At 46.5% G+C, this 20285-nt stretch overlaps 1 protein-coding gene across 13 annotated transcripts in view; it reads right to left on the bottom strand.

Moving 5' to 3' along the window:
- LOC121097238 (H(+)/Cl(-) exchange transporter 5) overlaps positions 1 to 20285 on the bottom strand; it is a 43818-nt gene that overhangs the window by 3932 nt on the left and 19601 nt on the right. For 9 of the 13 annotated variants that reach the window (XM_040613954.1, XM_040613958.1, XM_040613957.1 and 6 more), the window contains 9 exons: positions 12344 to 12498; positions 9981 to 10080; positions 8134 to 8318; positions 7403 to 7525; positions 6709 to 6915; positions 5657 to 5737; positions 4216 to 4758; positions 2832 to 3018; positions 1007 to 1405 (listed from right to left, as the gene is read on the bottom strand). In XM_040613954.1, the coding sequence (XP_040469888.1) occupies positions 1007 to 1405; positions 2832 to 3018; positions 4216 to 4758; positions 5657 to 5737; positions 6709 to 6915; positions 7403 to 7525; positions 8134 to 8318; positions 9981 to 10080; positions 12344 to 12498 (1980 nt within the window). Of the gene's footprint in view, positions 1 to 1006; positions 1406 to 2831; positions 3019 to 4215; positions 4759 to 5656; positions 5738 to 6708; positions 6916 to 7402; positions 7526 to 8133; positions 8319 to 9980; positions 10081 to 12343; positions 12499 to 16486; positions 16627 to 20285 lie in introns of those variants that run through there. The other 4 variants (XM_040613965.1, XM_040613953.1, XM_040613964.1 and 1 more) reach the window with 4 other exon arrangements.

Genomic DNA, 20285 nt, shown 5'->3' with positions numbered 1-20285 from the left:
GCAAGAGACCAGAATTTCTACTTGGGTCTCGTGCTGGGAAACAGCTCTTGCAGGTTTCTAAGGAATTTGAGAGCAAGAAGAACTTAAACGTGCCCTGAGCTGTAATGTGGAAAAGTATCTCCAAAGCAGCTCTGCTCACATCACAGATGGAAACTGCATCTGAGGAATGCCAGCACAGCATTCACTGAGTTCTGCCGGTACTGCACACCGCCTGCCCCACAGCCACCAACACGGGAGCACAAGTGAAAGACCAGGCTGGCTTTCTGTGGCAAAGAGAGATGGAAGACTCAATAACACCAGTATTGATATTTATAGGTTTGACAGCACCACATCAGTAGTGACCCAACATTCAGTACACAGACCAACCAGACTTTTTTCCTTAATGAAATAAAAGAAGGTTTGAGACATTAACAGTTAAGAAAGCTTTCCATGCCCAGTCATCCACAAAGTCAGGAAGGTTCTGTAAGCCTCACGCTTCACAGCTGTGCCTTAAGGTTAATGAATTCAGCAGAGCCACACTAATTGAACTGAGCAAACCATCCTGTCCTCCTCAGTCCATGCATGCAGACCCCATACTGTTCAGGGATGGAGATGCAGGCACCAGTAAGCATTGTCACCATCACTACTAGGGGTATTCCAACTCATGAAGTAAATTACAAACTAATGCCATTTAAAGCCTCTGATGGCATAGAATCATGGAATCGTTTAGGTTGCACAAGACCGTTAAGATCATCAAGTCCAACCATTAACCCAGCACTGCCAAGGCCACCACTAAACCATCTCCTTAAGTGCCACATCTAGAAGTCTTTTAAATCCCTGCAGGGGTGGCGAGTCCACCACTTCCCTGGGCAGCCTGTTCTTGTGCTCGACACCCTTCTGGCCAAATTTTTCCTAATATCCAGTCTAAACCTTCCCTGGCGCAACTTGCGGCTGTTTTCTCTCAAGTAACAAGCAATAGGACAAGAGGAGAAACCTTCACTTATCTGTGCAGTATATTGCCTCTTACCAATTGAAATGATGAGGTCTCTCCTGAGGACAAATCCAACAAGCCTTTGGGACTCCCGTGACACCACCACCGGATAGCCACTGTATGTGGTTTCATTGATGATGGTCTCGACGTCTTCTACAGTCATGCTGTCCTGAGTAATGACAGTCAGAGGAGGATCGTTCCTCCGTGGCCTCATTACATCCATTGCAAGCGTCTTGTGTGAGAACTCCTCCTTGGCTTCCAAGAATGGGTATCCATTGAGGCGAATGTGGGCATCATAAATGCCTTCCCGCCCAATGGCATCAGCCACCCACTTGCTGGTCATGGCTGCTGCCATCAGAGGAACAATGTATTCCAGTCCACCAGTGAGCTCAAACATAATGACCACTAGTGACACAGTCATTCGGGTAACGCCACCTGCAAACAGAACACAGGAAGACAGACAGCATCAACAGGCAGCTCTGAGGGTTTCCAGGCTGGAGAGCTCTTCTGAGGTTTGCTACAGCCGTCTCCTGCCAACGCATCTAGAGAAGGTCTTGTATCAGCACAAGGTTGTGCTGTTGACTCCCACATCACATTAAGCATCACAGTGGAAGCCAAGCACTTGTGGAGCAGAACACAGTACTGAAACTGTCTGCTCCTTCCACGGAATATCATGCCATGGGCTGGCTTACAATGGTTCGTTCCATGGTTTTGATAGTTCTTTCCCTGAACTCAGAAGCAACCTTAAAAGACAGCTAACTTTCCTCTTGTGTTACTTAGCAAGCTGCAAAATAGCCTGGCCATGCCATAGAAGGCTCTTACACATACCTCCATAGGCAGATTTATGAAATGTGACCTCTGACAGGCTGTACACAAAAGGCAAGTGTCATCCTGACACCGCTGGTTACCAGCACTAATTCCCCTAACAGCAAGGCCTTCAGACAACTTACCTTTCAGGTTTACTGGCTTTCAGCCAGACATTTTGACTACTGTTCATTACACTTTTGTAGGTTTTCAACACTAACATAGTTCAGGCATTTCAAGAGAAAATAGATGAGCCTTCCTAAATATTACTTACTTTTTTTTTTTATAACAGCATTTTATCTCAGTGTATTTTAATTATGCTTTTGAGATTCAAGTCCCAAAGCTACTCCCAAATATTTCAGAGTAGTTTTTCTCCAATAACCACCTCCTAAAGGGGCACATACCCTTCAGTACTGTCCAGAGGTAAAGAGACCAGTTAATGGAGTAGAACCATATTTATTTTTCATTAATTACATGCAAACAAGAAGGTGCATCCCCTTAAAAAAGGGCCAAAGATGGGCTTTGGTAGCATGCTTTCATTGTTCCTGAAACGAGAGTTTCCTGATACAGTGAAGTCATCCCTTAAGAGTTAAGCATATTATTCCATGGAGAAGAGGACAGGGAATTACAGTGAAAGTGAAGTTCAGTCACGTGCACTCAATTTCTCAAATTCAGCCAAGCAGAACAAGCATTACCAGAAAGCAGCGTGCTTGAAAGAAGTGTTACATCATAAGATTTAAGGCCAGAACAGGAAGCAAAGTGAATTAAAACCCCACAGGAAAACCTGAAGTCCCTGGCCAGTCTCATTTGTTCTAGCTGCCTACTGAGGAGGCTCCTCACTGGAACCTGTCATGTCCAACGATAAGTTGGTGTTGGCAAAAGAACGCAAACAGGATGTGGAACACATTGTGCGTTCTACTACTGAGTTTCCTGCTCTTGAGACGAAGCCAGCTTCTACGGACTGCAAGACCAGCAGCGGCGTTTCACTACTACAGTCCTTTACGTGGCCAACCAAGACCCAAACCACAGCTTGGGCTTCAAAAGACATCTTGCTTACCTAGACACGCTGCAGCCCCAACCATCGCATAGAGGCCAGGAGTGATGCAATCAGCTCCTTGACTGCACCAGCCGCTGAAGATGGCCCAGTCGTGGTGGTAATAGGCCAGCTGCTCCACCGCTACGCCGAGCAACCTGCCTGCTATAGCACCCACCGCCATGCTGGGGATGAAGAGACCTGAAGGTACCTGTGAAAACATGCAGCAGTAAACACACCCTTTCTCAGATATTTCAAAAGACGAGTGACAAAAGTTCAAAACCGGACTGAGTTAGAAGTTAAGCTGAAGTTAAAATTGGTAAGGATGCCTCGCTCTGTCACCTCTGTCGTTCCTGCACCCTCATGCTTCAACAGAGTTTGAATTTACTTCTTTCTGAGCAGGAGAAAGAGCCACACAAGAGGTTAGCGTGGAACAGAACAACCTTTTTTCAAAAGCTTATTTCCCAAGAGAATATAACAAAGCTTTGCCTGCACATCGCTAACACTCCCCTGGTGCCTTTCCAACCACAGCAGTACATGTTTATTGCAGGCATAGGATTTTCCCGCTCTACTGGCTTCCCGTACTGGGAATGGAATCATCTTTCTTCCCTGGCAGAAATTCAAACTCCACCGTGAAAGTGCAGAATTAGCACACACAGCGCAAGTGACACCCAGCAGAGCCACTGCCAGCAAGTTTCACCTCTGCACTTCAGCTGTTCCAGGACTCCAAAAGTTCCTGTTCTTTGAAGTCAGAATCCTCCCCCCTTTCCTTTACACATTTGTCACACAGCTTTCCCACACGTGAATCACACAGACTGGATGATTGCCTTTGAGTATCAGCAACCACCTCATGGCAACAATGATGCCCAAACCTCTGTGGTGGGGTCACCTTTCTGGATGGACCACTGGAGGACTGGGGGGCAGGGGGAGATGCTCACCCCATGCTGAACACGAAGGCACTGACCCCACTGCAGGAAAGCTCAGGCCTAGGCACTATGTCTTCAGCTGGGAAGGCTGCCCCCAAACAAGTTCAAAACCATCTGACCAAGGAACAGCTATGATAAGGAACCATTTACAACTTAAGATACTTCGCAATTAGCTGTTGCACATATATCAAAAAGGCTTAAGGCAGGACAATTCAGAAGCATTCTGTGTCCGGAAAACAGGACATAAATTCCTGAGACACCAGCTTCAGCAACTGCATCTGGTTCTCACACCCAAGCTAAAAGGTTTCTATTGCCCTCAGTTACAAGCAACAGAACAAATAATTGCAGTCTGTCACCTTGGCCCCTTCTTAACAGGGCTTGGGGAGGAAAACATGTTTGTTTATTGAGCAAATAAAATTCTAAGACCTGGGGTTCCTGCAACGGATGAGAAGAACATGAGCTCCTTTACAGGTAATTCTCACCTTCATGCCAAAGGTGAAGATCGTGATGAAGACTTTCATTATAAGGGCCAAAGCCAGCTGCCACATGGCAGTGTAAACTCCTGGGCCAGCAGCTCGGTCTGGCAGGTCATCCCCTTTGGTGCTGTTGAAATCATTCACGTACTCGCAGAGCTTGGATGAGTCCAAAATCCCACAGTCATTGAAGAGCTCAGAAATGAGCTCGCTGGTGCTCATTCTGGTGTACTCATTGGGGAAGGCCAGAATGGCTGTGATCGCAGTCACCACAAAGACCTCCAGCACAGGGTATTTACCAAGCTTGGTCATCTTGCGTCGCCTGCACCAGGCAATGTTGCTGCGAATGAAGAAAGCTCCCCAAAGCCCACCAAATATTCCCAAAAGAATGAAGGGCACAAGCTCTAGGAGATGCCATGGCATGTGAAACTCCACATAGAAGAGAACCAGGCGACTGTTCCCAAAAGGGTTGATGGAGCGCAGCGTAAACGCAGCGACCAGAGCAGCAAAGAAGGAGCGCCACAGCGTCTTGAGAGGAAAGTAGTAACTGACCTAAAAAGGAAAAACAAAGCAGATTGTCACTTTAACACTGTCACCACACCAATCGCTGCGCAGTAACAAAATCACCACGGCACGAAGTAGAAGCCAGGACTGAAACTGATGTGCACCAGCTACACACCCTCCTCTCCAGCCAAGCACCCCAGGCTTTATTTTGAGCTCCCATCCACTGCGGACCGCAACAGCCAGGATGGGTCCTGGCCTGCACGCTTCCAATGCAGCAAGCGCCCTTTATGATACCTGAAGTGGAGACGACTTACTCTGATAATAAAAGCTGTTACAAATCAGCTGTGAGCTGAACCCAGAGAACTATTTGCCTTGCATGCTCTGCAAGGCCCAGAAGCACCAAACAACAATTCTTGCCATAGCTGCCACCATAACTGTTACTCAACTGAGCAAAACCATCCCATTCCTCCTCTGAGCTAAGCCCTGAAGCAAGCAGCAGTGATCCATTTCGTGTCCGAATCAAAAGAACAAGGATTAGAAGATCCTTGGGAAGAAAAGGGGTTTGATAAGCCAGATAGGTTTGTCCCCAGGTACCCTGGGACAGAGCTGTTAAGACAAAGTGGGTGTACAGAAAACATGACAAGAGGCTGTGGCTGTGAGCAGTCAGTGTTGCTGAGCATGGACAGACCTGGGGAAACCAACAGGTTTATTGCAAAGGTACGGATAGACATTATCCAAAATAAACTCTCCAGTAGTCGTAAGGATTACCTGTAACCCCAATAAGCTTTTAGGATGCTTGGCCTTGTAAATACACCACCAATCAGTATTCAACAGGGTCTCCTTTCCACACCCAAGCAGTTATGAGTGGACTGTATTTTTAAACCAGCAGGATCAGTTCTTGCAATAAAACAGCTCGTCAAGAGCTAACAGAAAAGGCTGATGTTACCTCTTCCAGGCTAAAGAGCACTCCTCCGATCGGTGCACCAAAAGCTACAGACACACCAGCAGCTGCAGCTGCTGATAAAACCTAAGGGAGGAACCAAAGACAGTCAGACATTTTCAGCCCCCCCCGCAACCTTCCCCCTTTTATTGATTGTCTTTACCTAAATTTGTACAATTTTTATCTCCAGTGAGTGCACAGTAAGCCAGGGTCTGACCTGTTTTAAAGGCAGCAGGGAAAAGGAGCAAGCCAGTTCCCTAGGGAGAAGGGCTGCAAGTAGCTACATAGTGTTTCAACAGTCTCAACCCCAAATTAGTAGAAGTGGCATCGCTGGCAATTACCTTCTTCTGTTTCAGCTGATTTCATGCTATATGCTTTCAGCTTATATAAAACATCAGTAAACCAGAAAAGCAGTAATTTCACCTCCCAGAACACACTGACTTTCCCACATTTGCCTGTCTCCTGTTCATACGATTTCTCAGAACAGAGTAACACAGGGCAACTAGAGGTGCTGTGGGGCCACCCCAAACCCTGCCAGCCCACTGCATGGATTCTGGTTTGGTTTACCAGAAGGTAAACCGGCCAATGTGATACTACGCATCCCACACCGATCATTATCCAGTGACTTGTCCAGAGAAAAGCTTTACGGCACTGTGACAAAACACTCATGGGCTTCCTGTTAGACATTAGCTTGGTTCTTACACCACGCTCATTGCTGCTTCCCTGAAGGCAAAGCCCTTCGTTCTACTCCTACGGTCCCTCAAACAGTCCCAACACAACTCATGGAGGTGTGCAGCAAACAAACAAGTGTTGCAGAACTGGGTCTGCAGCAGGTTAGTGCCAGTGAACGCTCCCATCACAAATGAGATGATGACCTGCGCTGGGGAGGTGCTGGGGTGTCACCTTCTAACTGAGATGGCTTTTACTCCAACAAGGTGTTACACTGAGACACACCAAGAATATGCCAAAACAGAACAATTTCCACCCAGGGCAAAGCACCAGACCCACCGCTCTCCCCCAGACCTCAGCGGTTTGACAGCATCACTGTCTCTCCGTACCTCTCTGCGCTTCGCTTCATTCTTCCTGTATTTGGTGAAGAGATGACACAAGATGTTTCCACAGCAGCAGGCGACGTGCACCAAGGGCCCCTCTTTGCCCAGGCTCAGCCCAGAGGACACCGCCAACACTAAGGTGATGGTTTTGATGATCAGCGTCCACTTGCCCAGGTAGCCTCTAATGATGAAACCACTTAAGATAGTTTTGATCTGGAAGTCAAGCACACAAAGCTCTACAGGCCTTCATTCAAGCCCTGGTCAGAGCTCCTTTTTTACTACACGGTCCTAATCCTGCCCCCAACTTTCTCCTACAGCTTTCAGAATCCCTCTCCAGCTATCAAAAGTAACGTAGAGTCAGTAAAAACATCCCTCCATGCAAAGGCTGCCATTTGAGTCCCTCCTTCAGGGCCACTAACCCTGCTGAAGAAAAATCTGAGGCTAGCTTTTGTAGCCTTACACAAGCAGTGTGCTTTTGTTCATACCTCCTGCAGTAAATGCCAAAACATTGTGGTTTTTAAAGGGATTGCACAGAGACTTAAGTACTAGACATGTTTCAGGAATAGCTTGGAAAAAACCCCATACATTAAGCCACCATCTGAAGTGCAAGAAACTACTATTCCACAGCAGGCATGCACAGTCTTTGGATGGTGGATCTACCCCACCTTAAAAAACTCAGCCCACTTTCATTCTCACTCACCTCTGGGATCCCTGAGCCACAGGCATAAGGAGCAAACCCCTTCACAAGTAACACAGCAAGAAGGGAGAATAACAACGCCCAGATAACGTACATGAAGTAGTTGAGAATATATGCAAAAGCCCCCTGAAACGCAGAGAAAGTCACCCACATTAGATAATTTCAACTGACATCACATCAAATCTGCACACTGAAGCAAGTCCACAGAAATATCAGGTAATCTCACAGAGTTATCAGCCAAAAATGAAGAAAACTACAGTTAAGTCTGAGGTTTCAAGGACAAACTACATTTCCTGGGTTACGGGAACATAAACCAATCATCTCTCCAAAGCCCACTGTATAAAACAGCAAACAAGGTACATGAGTAGCTTGGTACTGGGACAAATTTTGTCCCAGTCAAGCTGGCTGCTCCACTGGACAGAGCTGCCAAAAACACAAGACTTGAGCTCATCCGGCATTCCTCTAAAACGCTCATGGGCAAAATATCCTCCAAGCAGCAAGTCTCAGACACATGACTAAAACACTGCACTTGAAAATGTGTCAGTTTTGCTTACCCCCTCCAAGGAAAACTCAAACAAGTAACTTAGGTGTTGATTTACACCCTTGGAAGCCCCCAATGATGAACGATAAACCACTGAACCACTTAGAGCCTGTACTTCTGGTACTGGCAAGGGATGATACAGGCTGGGTAAACGGGAGATTCAGCAGCAAAACCAGCTGTAGGGACACATCACCTCTCCATGGCCAAGGATCAGTTGGGACCAGCTCTTCCACTCAGGACACTTGTCTCTGTCTGTAAAGGTTGTGTTTGATTTCCAGCAGCAGTGCTCGTGGTTAAACCAGAAGCCTGCTAAACACACTCCTTCTTTCAAATCTGTCATCCAGTGGGCAGAAATGTCTATCAGACCCGCTAAGGAACCTAGTTTAAAGAAGAAGAAAAAAAAAAATTAATAACCGCTTTTATTCAGACTCAAACATCTGAAGGTTACAGTCTGCCCTACTAATTTTTGACTTGCCTACCAACAAATAGAGCAGTACTGATATTTTTGCCTACAGTTAACTTTTATTCTACAGAGAGCTAAATGGGAAGATTTGCTTAAATGTATACATATTGAAAAGAGCAGATCAGGAAACAAAGCATGCCTAGTAATATTCCGAAGGGTGACCATCACAAACTGTTCAAATCCACCCTACATCACTAGAAATTAGCTGTTCTTAGTTACGCTGAAAGAGCACTTACTAAACAGCACAGCAAGCAGGTGGTGGAATCACCATCCTTGAATGTGTTTAAAAAAAAATGCGTAGATGCCGTGCTTAGGGACATGGTTTAGCAATGGACTTGGCAGTGCTGGGTTAACTGTTGGACCTGATGATCTCAAAGGTCTTTTCCAACCTAAATGATTTTATGATTTTAAGTAGCCTGAGAGGCAGAGAGGGGCATGCTGCATTTCTGGAGGACGCAGACAAAACATGTCACCAGTCTCCAGCACAAGAGCTGGAATCCAGGAGTTACATTAACAGTGGTAAGACTGTGACAGGAATAACTTTGAACTTGAAGAAAACATTTCCAATTCCAATTTAAAATAAATTCTAAAAAAAAAAAAATAAAAAAAGGGGAAGTTACAACTGTGCCAAGTGAAACAACGCAAGCAGTGAGCCAGTACAGAAAGTAATTCAGATTTTAAAAGAGGAATCATCAAGCAGTTCCTTATTTTTCTGTTCAGAATAACTCCTACAATCCCCAAAGATAAATGCTGCAGTCGGCACTGTTCTTAACTGAAATGCCACATCAACACAGAGGCCAGGAACAGAGACCTCTGATCTGTAGAGGCAAGAGCTAGCACGAGCTCCAGAGGTAACAATAATCAGTTAGCAAATCTTCCAAGTTAATGAAAAACTGGCTAGCAGCTTTCCTATGTAAATATTAACAGAAGATTTAATTTCATTCCTTGTGATGAACGTTCAGATGCTTTCTGTCGGGAAGTTCCGTATGCAACTGATTTACTTCTGCTGCAGTGGGTCCAAAGTTTGCCTCTGAAGTAATTTAAAAGGTCTCAGCCAGCCAACCTCTGAAAGAAGCCTGACTCCCCAAGAAACGTCTCTCGCTTTTTTTAAGTACAGTAGGAAAAAGAAAAGAGGAGGAAGAAAATCTTGCTAGCAGTCCTCAGCATTAACTTCTCTAGTGCCAACAAAGAGCATTCAGCAAAGATGATGTACAGCATGACACACTTCTCTGACCCAGCATTTTGATCAGCTCTGCTTTGAAAATTTTTTCTTTTTTTTTTTTTTTTCTTTAGAGCTTTGTACGAGCAGCAGATCCAGAGCAGTGTCCAGGACAGCTCTAAGTCTCAGTTTTGTATCTGGGTATTTACACAAACACAGCCTCAAAGAATTTAAAAATAATTCTCATAAATTTCAAAGCAGTGGCAAAGCCATCAACCTCAGTGCAGCCCCTCGCACAGCCCTTGCTCCAGGGCCAAAATTTCCTGCTCCAGCGATCTGCCAGGGTTTGTGGGAGGAATTGATACTGATGCTGCAGTGCAGAACCAGGACTCAGTTTCAAATGGAGGTTTGCTCTTACCTGCCAACAACCCAATGAGAAGCATCAACAACCAGCCAGAAAAGGCATCGCTCACGCTGTGTATCAGTGCCCAGGTGGACTCTTTACTTCTACTGGTGATCTAGGGAAGTTTTTTCGAAAAAGAAAACAAACAAAAACAATCCCTTAAGATGTCAATCTATGTTGGTGTAAATGCTCTAAAAACTACATGGTGATGCTGTTAGCAGAAGATTAGCCCCTTATGTTTAAAATAACAGCTATCATGGCGTTCTGCTTTGAGGGGCAAGTGAAAAAAGTATCAGGCAGCGGCTGCTGTTACAGCTGGTAAAGTAAATGCAGCTCTGGTTAGATGTACAAGAACTGATCAAGGATACTTCCCTCTTTCCCAGTAAAAAAGAAAACATTCAAGTAATGCTTTCCTCCTAGCTGCCTTCTCCATCAAAAAACCCCCAACAAACCAAAGACAAAACTCATCCCTTTATCTTTTAAAGCCATTACTTGTTAGCAACGCCAGGTTACCAATATCCTGATGCCACAAGCAAATCTGAACACTGAAGAAAGCGTGCAAGCACTTTGCCCCCAGCAATTTATCAATACCGCCTGGTGGGTATTGACACCCACCAACTGCAACAGCAAACAGAAGCTGTCGCCAGCATTTCTTAGTCTCCAGTGACTGTCTCAACACCCGTAATACAAACCCGGCATGGCTTTGAGCAGAAGAGACTCTGCCAAGCACTGCTCAGCCAGGCATGAGGTGGGACACAGGTTTAATACCAACACAGAGGAACAGTCAGGCTGGGAACCAGGCTATACTGGTGGCACTGGAAGGTGGGACTGGGACCCATCCGAGATGCCCCAGGAGGGTGAGCTTCTGAGGGGCGCTGGTCCCGGTCTGCCTGCGCCTGGCAGGGACAGCTGAAGCCTGTCAGTCTCACTGCTCCTGACAGGCAGACAAAAGGGCGACAGAACAGCTACTGTGTGCCCTGATCACTCTGGCTGCCTCTCCCAAGGGAAACATTCCAGTACACCACTATTATTTCCCAGATAAAAAGGCACATTGATGCAAATAACTAATACTAAATGAGGAATAAATAAAGTAAGAACACTTTATGCCTGAACAAGCATAATCTGTTTTTTTCTCTGGATTTTTGTCTTTCAAATGCCATACTAGAACTGCTACTGAATCAAGGCAGGGGTTGGGGTGGGTGCCAAAATTATTTCCTTTATATTTCTGTTTTTGGACCAACCCTACATCTCTTTGGCCAGCAGTAACTTCTGCCTTGACCCAATTTCAACTTCTTTCAATAAATACAGACATGGTCTTTTTATACAAGCAACTCTGCAGACAGGAAATAGATCGTCCTGTTTCACACTGATGAGCATCATCTTTGTATACATGCATGTGTGCATGGGGGCATATGTGTGAGATAGTTTTTGGGTTTGTACTCTTAATCCACAGACGGGAATAGTTTTTTGGGCAAGAGGTAGTGAAGGCACACAGCCCTTAATTGGGTCTGTACTAGCCTAAGTTTAGGCATTTTTCTGTATTGTATGTACTCACAACACGGAGCAGGGACTGTGTTCAGTTTGTGCACCATTATTGAGACGCAAGTTGTTTTGTAAGGCTCAGGCAAAAAAGAAAAAAAAAATAACTGAAGAATATTTTGGCAAGCAAATAGACAAGTTGAGTTCAGTCATCACCCTACAAGACTTCTGCCAGCAAGGGTTTCCTGTAAATCAGGAGCATGCTGGGGACAGTGGTACTTTATTTAAAGCATCCCTTGCTTTCCAAGCAGATTCCTTTAATTGCAGAGTGCACTGAAGTCCTGGGAACAAATTCTGAATGAATTGCACGTAGTTTTCTCAAACATGCAGCACAAAAAAATTCCAGTAGAAAGAACATCATTCACAAGTGCAATTGCATGAGCAGAAAAAGAGCCTGTTTCTTTATCAATAAAGATCTTTAATAAATCTTTAGCAATGTAATTCTTCCAGATAATGCATGCACCTTACATGAGTAGGACTGCAAGTTTTGCTATGCTTCAGTCTCCAGCAAATTTAACATGACCTAAGAAACTGTGCCATTAAGGCATTTAAGACATGCACCAGAAATCCACTGAAGCTTTTTTTAAATAAAAAAAATAATTCAAAACCTTCAGAAGAGAAGCAGCAATTGATAAACTGCAACACGTTCAGTTTAGTGTTCCTTTTCCTCAAACTAAAGCTCCTGTGGAGAGGCTCTCTGTTCCTATCCCAAGGGCAATCCTTCCGTCCCAGCTGTGTCTCTAGTGTGCCTCCCTAGCCTAGCAATCAGAACTAAGATTAGCTCCAGCAGGTTATTCATTCTGTCTTCTATGCCAGCAAGGAGTAGTAGGAAATTTTACCTCTCTGTGCCTGTCCCGGTCCCTGGACTTCTCTCGCACCCAATCTATAGTGTTAAAATCTTCATAGGTGCCCACACCAGGAAGAGGTTCCTCCAGGAAATCCATCATTGTGCTTGTGCCATTCATCCCTCCTCCATTATATGAGGAAAATCCTGGTGGAGGAGGAAGGGGGAAAATTGAGCATTTCTTAGTTTTCCCCCTTTTTAGAAAAAAAACCAACCAACAAACATACATCACCAAAACACTAACTTAGGGGGAAACCCACAGATTTCAGTGGAAGCTGAGAACTAATGAGCTCTTCCTTGAGCTAAATAGTGCAAGCAAGCCTCCTAGGGATGACCTGGGCAGCACAGGGATGTCCTTCCCCAGCTTCAGCAGTTCTCGTAGAGATGAGGTCATTCCTGGAACTGTTCAGGAACCAAAGTAAATCAACACCAGCATCTAGATATTAACTTCTCCCCTAAATCCAGGACTTGCCATGATATTTTGCCACTTGAGGAAAGCAGAGGGGAGAGGGAGAGAAGGTGAATATTGAGACCCGCAGCAGAGCTGATGGGAGTCCCAGGTGGATCTAGCAAAGGCAAAAGCAGGAAGGGCTATGGATGGGAGCAGCAGATGGGGCAAGCAAAGCATCTGACCCCCCATCACTGGTGGAGGGGCCAGGAGAGGAGGGCTAGAAAAGCAGAAAGAAAAGCAGTACCAAGTGGGGGCTTGGAAGATACCAAATCAGGGCTCACAGCCTCAGGAGAAACAAACTCAGCCAAACCACTTGAACTTCTGTCTAACCTGCTCCAGCCCATGGAAAACAATGCTTAGTGTGGATGTACATTCCAAAATTTTGGTCACATGACAGTCTCTTCAGTTAGAGGCACAGACTGAGGGTGTGAGGCAGGGTCATGCAGGAGCCTACAGAAAACTGTTAATCTACAGAACAACGAGGGCTGGCCAGGTCCATCTGAAGGCCACGCTCCCTAGCAAAGCCTCCAAAGCATCATTCCCCCTGCTTCCACCATCCTCCTCCAAGAAAATAAAATCCATTAATCACAGAATCATTGAATGATTTAGGTTGAAAGGTACCTTTAAAGATCATCTAGTCCAACCTCCTCTAGTCCTGAACCCCAGTGTAGAAAATGGGTCAGATCTACTGAATTCATGTTCTCTCCATGTCCCCAGGCGCCCAGTTTACAGCCAGTTCCCAGCCGAGCTGATGTTCAGCCCCTGCCTCCTTCCAGTCCATCTGCCTGCTGTGCTAGCTCCCCGCTGCAGCACCCAGTTGCACTCCAGGACCCCAAAGGAGCAGGTGGCTGAGCAGCAGAGCTCAGCCTGCCCTTGTGGCATCTGAAGCAGAAGCCTTGGACCCCAGTGGATGTTACCTGTCCTGCAAAATAGGCATTTAAAACTCCTCCACTTGGAAAACTTCCACAAATCTGTTCCTGTTTTCATGTAGTCCTAGAACAAAACATTGAGCATCTTTGATCTGAAAAGATGGTTTAAAACCCCCATTCATGTAACACTGATTCCTTGGGCTCCTTTAAAAACAGGTTTTCTAAAGCCCCTTACAAGCAGTTTGAGGAAGGTGTTGAAATGCATTGAGGGAAAAACATAACAAAAGGTCTTTTAAACCTTATCCAAGGAAATAAAGCCATTTTCTTGACAGATTAATTGACATGGAACAAGTTTTTTCTGTGCAATTCAGCCCCAGCTTCATTCCTTTGCTTGTGCAAGCACTGAGGCTCCTGCTCCAAGTCAACACCACCAGAATCCTTCAGTAACTACTCCATGTATTTTTCTTTTAAGCCACTGAATACTCAAAGGGCAAAAATTATCCAGGTTACTCCAAGAAACAAATTTCAGTAGAGGTGAAAGGTGCCCTGCAGTCTATTACCCACTATGCAAAAGCATCCTTAGAACACATACGTCACACTACCTTACACACTGAATACTAGTTCTGAAACTCCCTTAAGAAGCATTTCATGCTACTGTCACTCCCAGAGGTGCCCTCGACAGCCCTAGCACTTCCTAAACGGAGATTACACCTTCTACAGGCTATCTGGGTTTTGGGTTTTTTTTCCACTTCTCAAAGCACACTGAAGGGAAATCACCATTACAAAAGCTCACGAATCAGAGAGGGCTGCTGAGAGCTGCTAGCTGACAGTCTCCTCCTTTGCAGGACCTGAGCAGCTCTGCACATCAGCCTTCCCATGCTGACACAGCCAAGACTCAAACCAAGCTCAGGTGAAGGCCTCCTTTTCCGTTATAAGCAAACTGGAGTCAGTCTTCTAAATTGAGCCCAGCTGATTACAAACACCTATTCTGGAGTTGTCTGATACCCACCAAGCTACACAAACATCTTTGGCAGACTTGGTCGCCGCTATTTGTACTTTGACAGCTCTACAAGAAGCCAGCAGTGACCTACCAGACTAGCTGCTGTGCACAATCCTTCTGTTTAAGAAATGGAGGAGGAAAGGATGTGACCAGCGTACGTGAAGGAGGGAAGGATGCAACTGATAACCCCTCTTTTTGCACCTGCAGCCTGCCTCTACTTTCAGCGCCTGGGAAGGTAACACAACAGTGAGACACAGTCGCTGTACTCCGCATTTGGAGGGGGCAGAGAATGGAGCTGTGCAACAAGCTGTAAAGCAGTAGGGTGTTGCACAGATGAACTCCCTGACATCCCAGCTCTGAAGACCGTTTTAAAATAATAGTCTTGTACAACACATATTGCTGGTCGGAAAAAGGAGAAGAGTAAGGTGCTGCCAGCCAGCTCACATGCAAGTTGAGCAGTCTCAGTAAGCAGTTGCCAGCCAGCAACAAACCAAAGAGAAGTGGATACAGAAGATGTACCAGAAGGCAGTAAGAGACCGAAGTCCTCTGTAGCCCATTTCTCACCTGAGTTGCAAACCCCAGCCTTACATAATCACCCATCAATGAGATCAGGGTCATTCCTTGCTCACTCTTCTGGAATAACTGCCCAGACCAGCAAGTTTTAGCTGTCCTGGGAACACACTCCCAGCTCAGAGCTGCCACAGAGCAACATGAACAAGACCTCAAGGGCACACATTGCCCCACAACGCAAGAGGGGCTGCAGGTCTTGTCAGCCTCAGCAATACCCTGATATACAGCACCAAAGTCCCACAGGTACCAACCCACATGATCCCATCTGTACCACAAACACGGGATCTCGTGATGAGGCCAAGCACAGAAGGAATGGTCTGACTTGACTTACACACTCAGGACCAGCCAGGTGCAGTTTGGAGACTGATCCTGCTCTCCAGACACCGACCCGTCCAGCCCAGCCTGCCGCCCCTGCAGCAGGCAGGGTTTGTGTTAGGAAACCAGAACCCCAAGGTCTCCGGCCATACACAGCACTTTCACAGCAGCAGATAAGCTGTCCATTTGGCAGAAGACAATGAAAAAAGCGTTTTGTTTTGGTTTTTTTTTTTCCAAATAAGATGGCTGACAGCCATAAATATTTATCAAGATCCTATTTCCTGCCTCAGCTTGTTGCAAATCAAGGATTCTAGGATAACCAGATAGGAATAAAGGAAGAAAATGAGCTCAATAATGCCTTGCCAAAACACAATCAAGATGATTGTACAGATCTCTAAATCAGTATTTAACACCTACAGGCAGCAAGTTAAATGCAACTCTGTTAAGAGAAGCACAGTTCATTTTGAAAACACAGATTTGTTAGCATTTTGATCACCTCTTCTCCCCAAAATGGGTTAATGCTCCACTTCAGAGAGTCTGCCTGGCTTGGGGAAAAAAAAAAAAAAAAAAAAAAGGCCTTGCTCGTTAAAGCTACAGGCATCTGTCTGTCATTTGCAACACAGTACACCCCAGGATTTGATTAATTGTCCTGCCCGTACAGCAAGACAAGAGCACCAGCACCTGGAAGAGGTCTGCCTGCACGCTGCTTCCCTTGCTCCAGCAGATCTGGAGCAAGAAGGGTTTTGCAGACAAAAGGAAGCCTGGCAGCGAACAACCAACCATGACACGGCACAAACCCCGCAGACCACCCCGGCTGTCGCCCTGCCCAGCCACCCCTCCACCCCAGCAGCTCCAGAGCCACCACGTCGCAACACGCGCCCGCAGCCAGACACGGTCCCCCCCGCGCTCCCCCGGGGGGGGGGGTCTCCTCACCCTGGCTCAGCCGCTCCTCTGCCCGCGGGGGCACCCTGGGGACCCGCCGGCCCCATGGCAGCGCACCGAGGGCCGGCAGCCGCTCCCCTGGCGGCACCGCTGGCCGCAGCCCGTTCCTCCGCGCCGGGCGAAGCGGAGCCCGCAGCGCCGGGCCCTCCCCGCACCCCGCGTGTCGTCACCCGGCGTCACGCGCCGGGCGCTGCAGCAGCCTCGGCGCCCCGCTGGAGGGGCCGGCGGGCAAGGCCAGAGCGAGCTGGCTGCACCCAGCGACCGGGACTCCCGGCGCACCCAGAGCGGAGCCTGCGCCTCGGAGCTGCTCAGGCTGCACGTTTTATCTGGCAAAATATATTCCCCGGGAGTAAAATCTGCCCCTTCGCTGCGCAGCACGGCCTCGGTATTGCAGGCAGCCGAAGCTGACTGAGCCAGGGCTTTAGGATGGAGAACAACTCGATGCCGATGCAGTTTGCCCTCATAAGCGCTACAAGTCGGGCAGGTTAAGGCTGTGCGCTCAGACCTCCAGATCCCCTTCACCCTGACGCGCCAACCCCAAAGATACGGCAAACTCCACACTGGGCCACCTCACCCACAGTCTGTCAGTGGAGGGACCCCCCGGACTCGAGCACCCAGGTAACCACGCCAGACCAGGGATGCTCTGGTACATGCTCTGCTCTGCAGCCGCATGTTTTCAAAGGTCTGGACCAAGTCAAGCATCGCCACAGGAAAACATGCATTTAGCAATGGAGTTTCCTGATGTTGGTGGGTCAGTTACAGATGTACCAAAATAAACCCTGTCTTTTTCCACCAAGCTGACATTTTGCTTGCTAAGTAGCCGATAGCAATGCTCCTTACTCGCTGTCTTTCCAGGAGGCAGGCAGGCAGGCACTGGATTTTTCTTGTCCTCTCTGCACAGGCAATACTTCAGAGCACTTTCCCCAACCCCCAGGGCCCCAAGAGCACTCTTTATCTTGCCATTCAATATACATAAGAGCTCAAAGGGGTTGATGATTAAGTTCTTCTGGCTTCAATTTGCTAGCGATAGCTTGTCATTTAAACGTGTCTGGCAAGTCTGAAACACTACACCCTAGCAAGCGTTGACTTTGGTCTCACCTGATATGCTGGCTGGAGGCTGCTGGGTTTCTGTCTGCAGGTCAAGGAGGAAGGCTGGTGAAGAACTAAACCAAGGGAGATATCTGCCAGCTCAGGGACTGATCTCAAGGGTTGGCCATTCAACACTTTAACGGGTGGGTCAATTAGTCTAACCTGCCAGAGGTGCAGCAGTTTAGTGAAATCCCCTGGCTAGCAAACCAAGCAAAGGTATTTAATCCTTCAAGAGCAGCAGCCAGCTGGGCATCCCCAATATTGCAGCTAGCTACACTGCCTGCCTCCACTTCCCACTGCATGGAGCAAGTGTGTCTGGAGAGCATAGACAAGGACAAGGCTAGCGGATAAAAACAAAAACCCGTATGACACCAAGCTTCAATAAACCCTGCTGCACCTTTGGGTGTTATTTGCTACCGTTGCAATTCTCAATTCTAGCCCTTAGAGATCAAAAAGAAAAAACCTTCTTAAATCCTACAGCAAAAAAGGAGACTTTCCAGTCACGGAAACATTTTTATGTCTTCTTGTGAAAGAAGCGGGGAACACAGTCCTGCCTTTGCTCCCTGCAATTTAAAGCACATCCAGAGACTGCCATGATCCCAGGCATCACATTTTGTTTCTCCCGAGCCCAGTGTCTGCCTCACCACTGCAAAAAGCAGAGAAAGGGTCACTAAAGAAAAGCACAAAATAAGTCAGCATCACTGCCTAACTTATACACCCAACCAGAACTACTTTGACCTGTTCAGAGAAAACCATTTTTATTTTAATAGTTGCAGAAAGGGATATCAAGGAATGAGAAATCAGTACAACTTACCTCATAACGAACTACCTGACACAAGCAACCCCTTGTCTAGGGGATCTTACAGCTGTTCCAATAGATTTTGCTAAAGGAATCAGGCCTTGTAAATTTTGTATTTCTCCCAAAAATAAAAAAAATCAACAGGACTGCAATATAATCTAACTGACCATGTATTTGTGTATCCATGAAGCTTTGGGCAGAATTTTCTTTAGAAGGTCTTAAGCAAATTAAGCTCTTGGGGAGTAACAGGGAAAGTTTTCCCACAGAAAAGCAACTGGCTAAAGATGCAGGATTTTTAAGGGATAAATTCCTATGTTTTCAAAACAGGAGGAAGGTGACAGTGGAATCCCATTCATTTCTGCTTGTACTAACTATTCAATATATTTCTAAGTGGTCTGGAGAAGTGGTGGCTACAGTTACAGTAACATGTGTTGTGTAACCAGCATCTTTTCGGCTGGGCTACAAGAGAGCAGAAGAAAGTCAATGCCAAAGCAAGGCATACAGGGAGGAGGAAAAGACAGCAGCTGCAAACAATGTCATGCTCAAAGTGTGTCCAACTTAAAAAATCAGGTGTCTATGGATAATGCTCTGCAAGTCACTGATCAATACTTGACAGCAGTCAAAGAAATTTGTTTTGTTTTTTAAACCCCTTGAACTAAGAAGCAGAAAAGATTTAGTGCTGTATAAATGCACTTTGAACATCACACGTAGTTCTGGTCACCTTTACTGTGGCACAGAAAGGAGGCAACGCCAATAAGACGAGACAACTTCTGGGAAGCATGACTGTATCCTTAAAAAGACTGTGCCACCCTATCAACCCTTCGGCAAAGATTAAAATCTACACTTTGACAACATTTTTGAGAAAGCGCTACTAAGATTCACTGGCTGCCTGCTGTAACACCGCTACCTTAGTACCAAGACTACAAGGAAAACTAGAAAAGTATCAGGGGATTTTATTAAAAAGTCAAGTCTGATTCCCAAGCACAACAGTGTGTGTGCGTGCGTGGAAATAAATTAATCGAGGAAAGTCTTATCTGTCACTTTTGTTGGCAAAATGCTTAAGTCCAAACCAGAGAAGATAAGAGAGAATGCACTACTCTGTGAGTTTTCAGTAACACACAACAGCGGAGTAGCAAGCATGAAACATCACTGCACTCCATTTCAAACCATTTTGACTGAAACAAGCTTGAACCATTCAGCACATCTACATTTTGGCTCAAGCTCTTGAAGAGCTCCAGCCTTTGGGAAGCAGGTGCATTCTTGCAAGTACCAATTAGGAACAAAGTTTCATAGTCAGTCTAGATCTTACGGGAAGGTATTTTTCAACACAAGCATGCTGCGCTCCAGGCAGCAGGCAAGGCTGGCTCCCACTGGAGACCTGACACAGCACAAAAGTGCTGTCACTCATTAGTCAAGGATCCGTAAGGGAAGCACGGAGCAGCACTGGCTGCCAAACACACTCCAGATTTGCAAGTCTACCAAGCAGCAGGGTGATGTTTCCTCCTCTGGTCACTTGACAGGATCTATAAGCTCCAGTTGTGGCTGGTTTTTCAATCTGAGATGCTACCAGTCTTGTGGGAGAATTTGACAGTCTTGGAGAAGGTGGTAAGGGAGGGCCAGGTTCTGGTTGCAAAAGGTATCATTAACGCACTCCCGTCTGACAACACACCAGACAGCAAAAACAGCAGGTCCCAACCAGAGGTTTGCAGCCGGCTCCACCACAGAAGAACCTCAGTTACCACCTTTTGAGCTCCAGTCAAGCCTGTGCCACCACATCTTCAGGTTGCATGACTGGCACCCAAGCATTTGCCAGCAAACATTTTGTGAAGTCAACAGGGGAAATTTGTAGTGAACTCAAACCAGTATTTGGGCAAGCAACTCTTTCCCCTTTTAGATTTTTCT

Source organism: Falco naumanni, chromosome 14, assembly GCF_017639655.2.
Source record: "Falco naumanni isolate bFalNau1 chromosome 14, bFalNau1.pat, whole genome shotgun sequence".
NCBI classification, from domain to species: Eukaryota; Metazoa; Chordata; class Aves; order Falconiformes; family Falconidae; genus Falco; species Falco naumanni.
The sequence above is the reverse complement of the archived record's forward strand: the minus strand, read 5'-3'. Positions and strand labels throughout refer to the sequence as shown.